The sequence below is a fragment of the Pogona vitticeps genome, chromosome 14 (assembly GCF_051106095.1).
Source record: "Pogona vitticeps strain Pit_001003342236 chromosome 14, PviZW2.1, whole genome shotgun sequence".
Lineage (NCBI taxonomy): Eukaryota > Metazoa > Chordata > Lepidosauria > Squamata > Agamidae > Pogona > Pogona vitticeps.
The window spans coordinates 14,671,259-14,682,520 of record NC_135796.1 but is presented as its reverse complement, the minus strand read 5'-3'; the positions used below and the strand labels follow the sequence as shown (position 1 = coordinate 14,682,520).

Sequence of the window (11,262 nt, the reverse complement as noted above, 5' to 3'; positions counted from 1 at the left end):
CTGCACAGGCTGGCTCTTCTCCATGGATGCACAGTGGGGGAATTGAACTCTCAACCTCCAGTGCCACATCCAGATACCTAAACCACTGAGCTATCCAAGATACTGTTCTATCCCCTCATTTACACTGCCACAATAAGAAAACCTGGGGTAACCTGGAATAGCATTTGTATGAACTCCATTGTATTTGGGTGCTGGCAAAACATGAGGCTTAGAATGTGTTCCTTGCATAAATCTTCTACAGCTTCTTCCAGTCAGTACATCTTAGGTTCTACTAAAACATAAACACCATAAAGTAGAGATGAGGGGGTGTTATTTTCCGGGAAAGCCAGGGCCTGGGTTTATCCTGGAAATTGCAGCTTCGTCTCTTGGAGAAAGCAGATCTGGCGAGCGTGAAGTTGGCCAACTCTACAGTTCTTTATTTAACAACTCGGTAACTTTGTCGAAAAAACATGGCGTGATTAACGTCAGCAGTCACAGGCGCACTCAACAGCACCGCCGTCATCGTCAACGTGAATGATGATGCTCAATTTTTTAAAAAAATAAAATAAAAAAGCAGAAGTCACTCTAAATCAAGCTGCAATCCTATATCCCATTTAGTTCAATGGGACTGCTCTTATAATTCTGGGAATTAAGCCCTTTGGAATTCCATTGGACTTACTTTCGGTAGACATGTATAGGATTGCGCATCTGGGCCAATTTGAAGCTGGAAGCTTCACTCGATTCAGGGCTAAATTTTTCCCATAGATTTCAATTGCCCGAAGCTGAGTTCAACTCACCTCATCTTCCCACATGGTCTGTGGCTCATAGGCTGCTGAGTATTAATCGCTTTAGTTATGCAACTGATCACTATTATGATGCACCTTCTTTCAGAATGACACAGTTTAGGACCAACAGATACAGTAATAATAATAATAATTGCATGCCATCAAGTCTAGTCAATAAAAGCGATTTCATATTACAAGTTGCTCTGTCTTTGGTATCAAAATTCTAGGAAGAGATTCCAGGTCGTATCTTACAACCCTTAGAGCAGTGGTCCCCAACCTTGGGCCTCCAGATGTTCTTGGACTTCAACTCCCAGAAATCCTGGCCAGCAGAGGTGGTGGTGAAGGCTTTTGGGAGTTGTAGTCCAAGAACATCTGGAGGCCCAAGGTTGGGGACCACTGCCTTAGAGGATCAACTCCAATTACGTACTTGAAGATTTATTGCTTCCCTGTTTGATCACGATCCACGTGTTTCTTTTCTAGCTACATTGCCAAGGCTGTGAAATAAATCCATGCAGTCTTTCTGGAGCAGAATCCTTTAATCAATTTTTGGACTACAATACCCCAAATCCTCCAGCTCAGATCGTGTTGGCTGGGCCATTCTGGAAATGGTTCAAAAAACCACAAAAAAAAAACCCACACCAAACTTCTCTCAATTAGCCCTAGAAGCTAGTGAAGTTTATTGTGTGGGTGATCTGCTAGTTTAACGCAGACGTCAAAGGCAGGATTTATGTAATGGGGATTTTTATGTAACGGGTGGAAAAAAAGTTACCTTTCCAACCGAGCACATGGAGAGAGAATGATATTTACGTTGCATGTGTCTATGTCTATACAGCTGGTTTAGTTTTGAAGCTACTTTTTAAGAGTAAAATTTCCAGGCCCTTTTCAGAGATACTGCGGCTGTTTGGGATTTTTTTTAAAAAAAAGTTTTACGCTGATCAATCTCAAGATTTTCTTTTTGGAGAAAAATGAAAGAAGCAACAGAGAAGTTTTTTTTAAAAAAAACCCCAAGTAATATAACAACACAAGGTAGCGAAAACAACAAAAACAATAGCAAAATCTGTTACAAAGACAGATTTCACGTTTGTTATACAAGCTAAACCACGCAGCCTGGAAAATGGTTACAAATTATTTTTAGAACACTGCAATTAGTAAAGAGAATGGATGGCTCTTTGAACATCACTTCCCAAAGTCTGATTTACCTCTTTTGTGATGTTATTTAAGGTTTCTGACAGAGTCTGCCTGCTCTACCTATGAAATAGTCTTATGCCATAAAACATATGATTCCAAAATGACATAAATATATTCTAACCATGTGCTCTGGGATGATTTGAAAAGCCAGGAGGGATCCAAAGGGTTGCCATTGTTGTGTTTATTTGTGCTTTTCCTTCGCTGAAAGGAGGCAAAAAACTGGGGAGGGGGGAATAGCATAAATCCTGTACACCACATTTTTCCTGTTGCTCTCCTATGAAACCTGGACATCATCAAGAGTAAAGCAATACGGAGGCAGCAGCTCTAAATAATGAAGCTGCTCTCTCTCTCTTCTCCTGCTGCCTCTGATTTTTCCTGGTATTACAGACTTTTCCAACAAGGCCCGTCTTTCTACAATGGGCTCCCAGTAGGACAGCCTCAGCTTCATCAGTTTTGCTGCCAGGCATGATTTGACCCAAGATCCACTTTGTAGACTTTGTGGTGGTCCCGAATATCCACCAGACCCTCTTCCAGTTTGATAGAGGCCCTGGATTCAAACCAGTTTTTAACTTTGCTTTGGCATCAAATTTGGCCAGTTTGCTTTGATTCCGGCATCTTGTTGTCGTTGTTTAGTTGCTGTGTGCAACTCTTCGTGACCCCATGGACCAGAGCACGCCAGACCCTCCTGTCTTCCACTGCCTCCCGGACTTGGGTCAAATTCATGTTGGTTGCTTCGGTGACCCTGTCCATCCATCTCATCCTCTGTCATCCCCCTTCTCCTCTTGCCTTCACCCTTTCCCAACATCAGGGTCTTTTCCAGGGAGTCTTCTCTTCTCATGAGATGGCCAAAGTATTGGAGCCTCGGCTTCAGGATCTGTCCTTCCAGGGAGCACTCAGGGTTGATTTCCTTCAAAATGGATAAGTTTGTTCTCTTTGCATTCCGGGGGATCCTGGCATCTTGTGGCTCAGTTCAAATCAAGCCTATTTGGACTTTGGTTGGAGACGGTGCTCAGCCAGCCCTAACAAAAACCTTTAGGGACTCCATGAACCTCCCTCTTTTTTCCCCCCTTGCCTTCTTGCGATTTCAGGAATGGCTTGAGAAGCCAAGCATCCAAGAGATGACCGGCCTTACATCAACCCCCCCAGGGCATCCGTTATCCCTTGAGCCCACAACCTTATACAGCCGAGTATTCTTCCGTGAAAACCTATACTCCTGAAAGTTTTTTTCCATCCTAGATCACAGGCCATTATTGGGTGGCAGGGCCGGCCCTACCTGACGGCGAAGTGGAACCTACCTTCGGGGGCCAGATTTTTTAAACATCTGGGTTGCTTCCCCCCCCTGCATCTTTACTTACGCTTGGAGGCTCCCACAGCCAGACCATGCATAGGATTCCAACTACACCTGCACCCCCAAGATAATATTTTCTGTGCATTTGCAACAACAGGATGGCTGCTAAAGATTGCACATCTGTTGCTTTTCTTTTTTATTTATTATTTTTAGTTTTCTCTATTTCATGTGTCTTGAGTTCAAGCAGTACACATTGCTCTCCCCTTTTATCCTTGCGACACCCCTGTGAGGTAGGCCAGGCAGTGACAGCCAAGTCCACCCAGTGAGGTACATGACCCAGTAAGGCCAGGTCACCCCCCCCCCCAAAAAAATCCATTATCTGTGCTTTCAGGGAAGCAGAGATCTTGAAGTCAAAATCCTCGGCCGAGAGATGAAAACTGCAAAAGGCTGGACACTGGGAGCGGGTCTTTTGCAAATTCAATGGCTCTTGATTGCTCATTTGAAACCAAACCACCTTCAACCCTTTTGCACTACAAAAGGGATCACTAGCAACAGCACACGATTCCTGGGAAATTCCATTCCCCACCTCCCTTCCCACCCCCAGTTACAGGGAAGATTGTAGTTAAAAGTCAGAGAGAATCGGAAAAAACCTGGAAATGAGGTGGTAACAGATGATGGCATCCCTTTGGGCGCCAAGAAAGCCCCCTATGCAACATTGAGCTTGATTTGGGGGGACAGAAGAGGGCTCGATCCTATGGAGCCGGCCCTGCAAAGTTCGTACTAAAACCCCAAAGGAACCCGAATACTTTATTGCTTTGCCAGCCTATCAGGCGACACGCCCAGAACGGAGACTAAACCAATCATCACATCGTCTTGGGCATCTCCTGCAGCTACATACAAGCAAGCGTAAGAGGCCTAAAGCAGTGGTCCCCAACCTTGGGCTTCCAGATGTTATTGGACTTCAACTCCCAGAGGCCAGCAGAGGTGGTGGTGAAGGCTTCTGGGACTTGTAGTCCAAGAACATTTGGAGGCCCAAACTTGGGGGCCACTGGCCTAAAGGGCTAAATCATGGTCATAAAATGTAATAGCATTCTAAAAAATGAAAGAAAGAAAGAAAGAAAGAAAGAAAGAAAGAAAGAAAGAAAGAAAGACATGATGGAAGGAAGGAAGATAGAAATCAGGAAAGAAAGAAAGAAAGAAGGAAGGAATGAAAGAAAGAAAGAAATGATGGAAGAAAAAAAGATGGATGACAGAAAGAAAGAAAGAAAGAAAGAAAGAAAGAAAGAAAGAAAGAAAGAAAGAAAGAAAGAAAGAAAGAAAGAAAGAAAGAAAGAAAGAGGGGGAATAATAGGAATTAAGTGTGAGATTTACTTGAAGGATTTGCAAAGCAGGCAAGACACATCTAAAACCCCCCATGGATCCAGGACAGCCAGTGACACCCCCAAACCCTGACGAAATCAGAGTCTCCTTCCTCCAACAGTCATAAAATAAAATAAGGTAAAATAAAATAAAAAGTAAAATAAAATAAAGTAAAGTAAAATGAAATAAAAAGTAAAATAAAATAAAGTAAAAAGTAAAATAAAACAAGGTAAAATAAAATAGAATAACCCCTCCCACGGTCTCCACCGCCACCTGCCCCTCCCAGGGGTGGACGCCTCCCTCCAGAGCCTCCCCTCCTCGGGCCGCGCCTGGCAGCCAACCCGCCGCGCTCCCGGACTCGCGTGCGTCTGACTCAGAGCGCCGCTCCTGCGCCTTTTAAACTGGCCACCGGGCGCATCCTTTTCTCTCTTTTTTTGCTGGCTGGCTTGGAAGGCAGGCGGGCGGGCGTCCCTTCTTGCTCCGAACGGCGCCTGCGCTCCTCGACAAGGGGAGGGAGAAAAAGAGAGAGAGAGAGAGAGAAAAAATAATTAAATAAAAATACAGAACGCGAGAGGGAGAAAGAGGAGAAGAAACACATCCTCCAGATGAGCTTCCCAGGTCTTTTGTCTGGGGTTGGAAAAAACACCAAGGACGGTGGCTTGATTTATTTTTAATTTTAATTTTTTTCCCTCCATCCCTTTCCACGGATCTTTCCTTTTTTTCCCACCTTTGCAAGAATATTTAGCAAGGCAAGAAGACCCAACCCGGAGGAACCTTTGCAATTATTTTGATTTATTTTTTTTGGAAAAGTGCTTCGCCCTCGACGTAACAAAAGGATTCTAAGCCTCCCTTTCTGCTTTTTAATTTTTATTTTTTTGGAGGGGGGGCAAGAAAAAAAAAAGAAGAAGAAGGGGGTGACCTTACGAAGCTTGGAGATCGTTCTTGGAAGCTATTTTGGAGGACATTTTGCTTGGGGGGGGAGGCGACCACCGACCGAGAGGAGAAAAAAAAAAGGGGAGACTTTAAAAAAAAAATAACCATACACCCCACAACTCTTAAGGTGGATTTGCATTTAAGGTGGATTTCTTGGTTCTATTTTTTCCCCCCTCTCTCTTTTTGGCTTGTGTTTACTTTTAAGGTGGACTCTTCCTGTATTTCTCTTTTTTTATATTTTTAAGGTGGACTTGACCACTCCAGCTTAGCAAGGTTTCTTACTGAATTACCTGCCGGTCTTGCATCAGCCTATTTATTTTCCCCTCCCTAAAGGTTGAGGGATATATATATATATATATTATTTTTTTTGGAGACATTCACTAAACTCGAGATCTCGGCTCCTGGGCTGTTTGGATCGGATCTCATCTCCAATCTTTTAATTGTTCTTGTTATTGCTGTTTTTTTTTTTTAATTATTCCCACACTCTTGCTTTAACAAAAAAAAAAAAATGGGTAAAGTTCGGTAGCCGGGATTCGAACTCGCCACCCTCCCCGTTTGTAACAATGACTAAATCCAGGCCATTTCTCCCCAAGAGACAGCCGATGGCCGACCTGGAGGTGGGCATACAAAGCCAGAAATTAAGCTGCCGAGAGCTGGACAGGAGAGAAGCGTTACTTTTCCAGATTTCTAGTTCCTCTTGATTGGGCTCGAAAGAAAGGGGAGGGTCGGGATTTTATTGAGTTTTAATTTGTGAATTTTAAAAATATAAAGAAGAATTTCGGAAGGCCTTCGGGTTCCTTTGTTCTCTTTCCACCCCCACCCCCCCTTTGAGCTAGACGTTTTTTCTTCTCTCGTTACTACCGCTAAGCTAAAATTTTCGCCTTTGCCCTGGGAAACCCAACGAAGGAAATCATGGAAACTGTTGGGAAATTCGAGTTCAGCCGGAAAGATTTGATCGGCCATGGCGCTTTTGCCGTCGTCTTCAAAGGCAGGCATAAAGAGGTAAAGAAAGAATGCTTTTATTTGGTTTTGTTTTTTTTAGATACCCCGTGCCATAAGACGGAATGCAGGGTTCAAAAATATTATGGAAACATTGTTGAAAGTTGTTTATTATTATTAATTATTATTATTCCAGTATTATTATTATCCTTTGGTGTGGGCATTGTGTGGTTTGCCTTTTAACTTTTGTGTGTGTGTACACATACCTATGTATATTTGTGTGTCTGTGTGTGTATATGTGTGTGTGAATACTCTGTGTGTTTATATATATACAGTATGTATACTGTATATATATGTATATGTGTATATATATGTATATTTGTGTGTCTGTGTGTCTGTGTGTGTGTATATACTGTGTGTATATATATGTATATGTGTGTATATATAAGTATATTTGTGTGTCTGTGTATATATGTGTGTGTATATACTGTGTGTATATATATATATATATATATGTATATGTGTATATATAAGTATATTTGTGTGTGTGTGTATATATGTGTGTGTGTATATATGTATATGTGTGTATATATATTTATATTTGTGTGTCTGTGTGTATATATGTGTGTGTGCATATACATATATATACTGTGTGTATATGTATATTTGTGTGTCTTTGCGTGTATATGTGTGTGTATATACTGTGTGTATATACTGTATGTATATATATACACACACATATATGAGTGTATGTATATATGTATCTATATACAGTATGTATATATGTATATATGTGTATGTATATATCTATATATGTATATATGTGTGTGTTATGTATGCATGTATATATGTGTATGTATGTGTATATATATATATATATGTATGTATATATATACTGTGTGTGTATATATATGTGTGTGTGTTTGTATGTATGTACACTGTATGTATACATGTGTATATATGTACAGTATATGTGTATGTATATACATATAAAACAATATACAGATTCCCCCCCCCCGAATAAAATAGCTTGTGGATCATTTCTCTTTGATAGTAACTCCCAAACTCCTTGAAAACTCCTTCTGTTTGTGGGGGCCCCCAAAAAACCTCAAATGAAAAATGTCCCCAAGCCCTTCCTTCCTTCCTTCCTGAACATCTCAAGGAAACCTCCAGGAAAGGTTTTCCTAGAAGTAAAGCCCACAATGGTAACTCCTTGGTTGGGGTGAGCCTGGTTTTGAGTCTGTGTGGTCGTGAACCACACCATCCGATGAAGGTCTATAGGGGAAAGGTCCCCGTTCCATTCAGTGGGACTTTTCCCCGGGTGGGGTAGGGAGAGCAGGAGAGCCCCAGACTTATTGAGGTCAATAGGATGCCCCTTTGAAGGGAGAAAATTGGAATAAGGTTTTTTTTCTCCTCCGGTGGACCTCTTTACCCGGAAAGTAAGTTTCAAGAGAGTTGATCTCTTAAGTGGGACAGAAATTTGGAGCTTTGTGAAAACAGTGCGAACTTTTGGTCGGCAAATGAAAACAAGGCCTTATCTCGGGGAAACTTGGCATGTCCTATCTGTGGCAGCCACCGGCCAGCAAACACACATTTATAGCGCTGGCGGGACTATAAATATTCCCCAGGAGCTGTACCGCAGTCTCGTGTTGATGTTACCGTTGGTCCCCAGAGGTGACCCGAAAATTCCACCCAGGCGAGCACCCTCTTCATCGCATCCAAGCGGATCGGTAGGGGAGAGGACTCCCCCTGTTCTGTGCCGAAAATAGCGATGCCGTGGGCTGCAAGAGAAGATCAGCAGACCAGTATACACTATATCATTATTAATATTAGGAGTTGTATGTTGCAATCTCTTCCCCCTTGAGAGTGGTCTCCGACTCTCCTAGAGTCTTGGGGACAGTAGGTGAAAGGCTAACTTCCTTTAAGGGAATTCCGTTACCGGTTCCTATAAAACCGGCAGAGAATATGTCCAGACTCTTATCCCTTAACAATAACTTGGTCTCCAGAAATGGCCTTGCTTTTATGGCTCTCTTTAATGGCCAACAATGAAATAAAAGAAACATATGTGTCCGTGTAAGAGCAGCATAAAGCTTTGTTTTAGTGCCAACAATGTTAATTCAATCTTGGGCAAGTCTGGACATGTGCTGGGGGTGGATTTGAATACAGTGGTGCCTCGCATAGCGAGGTTAATCCGTTCTGGATTAACCTTCGCTATAGCGAAACATCGCTAAACGGAAATAAAAAAGCCATAGAAATGCATTGAACTTTGTTCAATGCGTTCCTATGGCTTTAAAACTCACCGTTAAGCGATCTTCCTCCATAGCACCGCCATTTTCGCACCCTCGGTAAGCGAGGGCAGGGCGCGAAAATGCAGCGCGGACCTTCCAGTGCCCATTTTGGAACCGCCGATCAGCTGTTCTCCCCCGCTTCGTTATGTGATATTCGCTAAGCGAATCGCTTAGCGAATATCGCAAAGCAGAAAAACGCCATAGGAGCCATCGCTGAGCGAATGCTCCAGCGATGGCCCAGAGCCCCTCGTTAAGCGATTTAATCGCTCAGCGGGGCGCTCGTTAAGCGAGGCACCACTGTACTGAACTTGCATTTCCTAGCTGAACTCCCCCTCCTGTTCAAGTATTTGGTCTTGTTCAAACATGGTGCTATGGGGGTGTGTGTAAAGGTGCGATCCTGTTTGCTCTCCCCTAAACATTCTGCTTTGAAATTATTCATTTTTTAAAAACCTTTTTTTTTTCATTCCTTAGAAGCCCGAAATGGAAGTGGCGATTAAATGCATCAACAAGAAAAACTTGGCCAAATCTCAAACTCTCCTGGGGAAGGAAATCAAGATTCTCAAGGTAAAAGCAAACACCGGAGAAATCCAGACGCCAACACTGTTCATTTTGCTTTGGGGGGGGACAGGCGATCTCCACATTTCAGTCTATGGGGTGGGAGCGATTTGTTTTCTTATGCTATATTCTGTCCCGTTTTCTTTCCTAGGAGCTGAAGCACGAGAACATTGTGGCCTTGTACGATTTCCAGGTAAGACTTTAAGATTAGACGGATTGAAGATAGGGAGCTTTAAATGTGCCCAGACAAGAATCCATTGCAAATTTTCAGGGATATGGAAATATGGATGCTGGAGATAAAATCCTAAGGAGTGGTTGGAGGTTGTTGTTCTGATCCTTTTGTTAATTCTGTTATTTTATGTATTGTTGTGTTTTTTTTAATGGTTTATAAACTGGCTTCCTTGGGAAGAGAACTCTGGGGGAGATAGGCTTTTGGTGGTTTCTAAACTGTTTTTCTTAGTCTGGCTCTTCTGGCATGTTTGGGGCAGTTGATTATATCTGCATAACCTTAAAAAAAAGATATATATGTGATTAGGAAGACTTAGGCCTCTCTTGATGGCTTTGACCTGCTTTTTGTCTCTCTCTCTGGGTTGATGAATTCTAAATACATTTAAATTGACCTTTTTTGGGTTGAATGCTCTTTTCTGCTTGTTTTCCCCCCTTGTGATTCCCCCCCCCCAGCTTTGGAATGTCTGGAAGTGCGAATGTCCCTGTGAATTTTGTCCCCAGTCTATGTTACGAAACCTTGTTTTTGCTCTACGAAAAAAAGAGTGCCGTCCTTGGGCTTAGGAGGTGCAGGAAAAGGTGCCAGCTTCTGAGATACACTGGTCTCTTCCTCAGGGGAGAGATGTTGCAACAAGCGGTGGGAGGGGGGGAGATTTGGAAAGACCCACCGGTCTCGATTATTCTTGGCTCCCCTTGACAATGACACCGCTAGGTTGGGACAGAACGAATCGGTTGGGTTGCAATTAAGTTCTATTTTAAAGCTAGGTCCCTGTGCTAGTTTTGCACCCGGGAGTCTTCTCTGGTGGAGATTAACCGCCTTTCTTTAATTGCTCCGGCAGAATTAGCAAGAAGTCTGCCTTGTTTTCTCTCCCTATGTTGTCATGTGGCCTTCATCCACCCTTGTTTTGTTGACATTCCTCTTGCGCCTTCCGATTGGCGGCCGGGGGAACTTGTCGTCAGCGGTGCAACCGAATCCTCTTTGGCGCAGGGGCTGCTTGCAAAGCCTTCTGGGACTTGTAGTTTGGAAGACTCGGTTTCCCTTTGTGTTGGCTTCTGAACATCTGGGGCACAGGGACTGCCTTTCCTGCGGGGAAAAGTTATCTGGGGTCAAAGAATCCGGCTGTAAATAAGTTTTGTGCAGTTACTTTTTAAACCAAGGAGAGCACCGTTCTTAGAAATCATCCTGCCGTCTTGTCCCCTTCCCCGAAGGAGGGGACAGGATGATGCCTGTTTTCAAAGCAGAGTAAAAACATCACCTGATAAATATTCTTGTTTGCAATCCTCCTGTTGGGTCTCTGCCTTTGATTTGTTCCCATGTGAAGTGGCAAGACAGTAAACACACCGCCGTCTCTATTTTTTGGCTTATACTTTTGCCGTTCGAAAAAAAAAGAAAACATAGCTGAGCCGCTGCGTGTCTGCTTAGCTATTTCTCTTCTGCATAATGTCGATTTAAAGTTTATTTGAAAGGCTCTTTCCTCTAAAATGTGTCATTCTTTCAAGCAGGAGGGAAAAGCTAGCCTGGTTTTCTTAAGTGTTTTTATTTTATTTGTGTGTGTGTGTTTTTTTATAATGTAGCTTTTTCAAGATGTTTTTCCATCCGTGTTTTCACCCGATTTGACATTTAATTGCTTTTTAAAAATGTAATAATGTATTGTATTGTGGTTTGGTTTTGTTATTGAATAGTTGGTTAGCTGCCTCGGGTCCCTTAACCAGGGAGAAAGGT

The 11,262-nt window shown here is 42.8% G+C and overlaps 1 protein-coding gene across 2 annotated transcripts in view; it reads left to right on the top strand.

Moving 5' to 3' along the window:
- The first annotated feature begins 5,018 nt into the window (after window positions 1-5,018).
- Window positions 5,019-11,262, top strand: part of ULK1 (unc-51 like autophagy activating kinase 1) — an 80,321-nt gene continuing 74,077 nt past the window's right edge. For both annotated transcript variants that reach the window (XM_072983094.2, XM_072983092.2), the window contains exons 1-3: window positions 5,019-6,534; window positions 9,231-9,323; window positions 9,466-9,507. In XM_072983094.2, coding sequence (XP_072839195.2) covers window positions 6,445-6,534; window positions 9,231-9,323; window positions 9,466-9,507 — 225 coding nt within the window. In that variant the 5' untranslated portion in view covers window positions 5,019-6,444. The remainder of the gene's footprint in view (window positions 6,535-9,230; window positions 9,324-9,465; window positions 9,508-11,262) is intronic.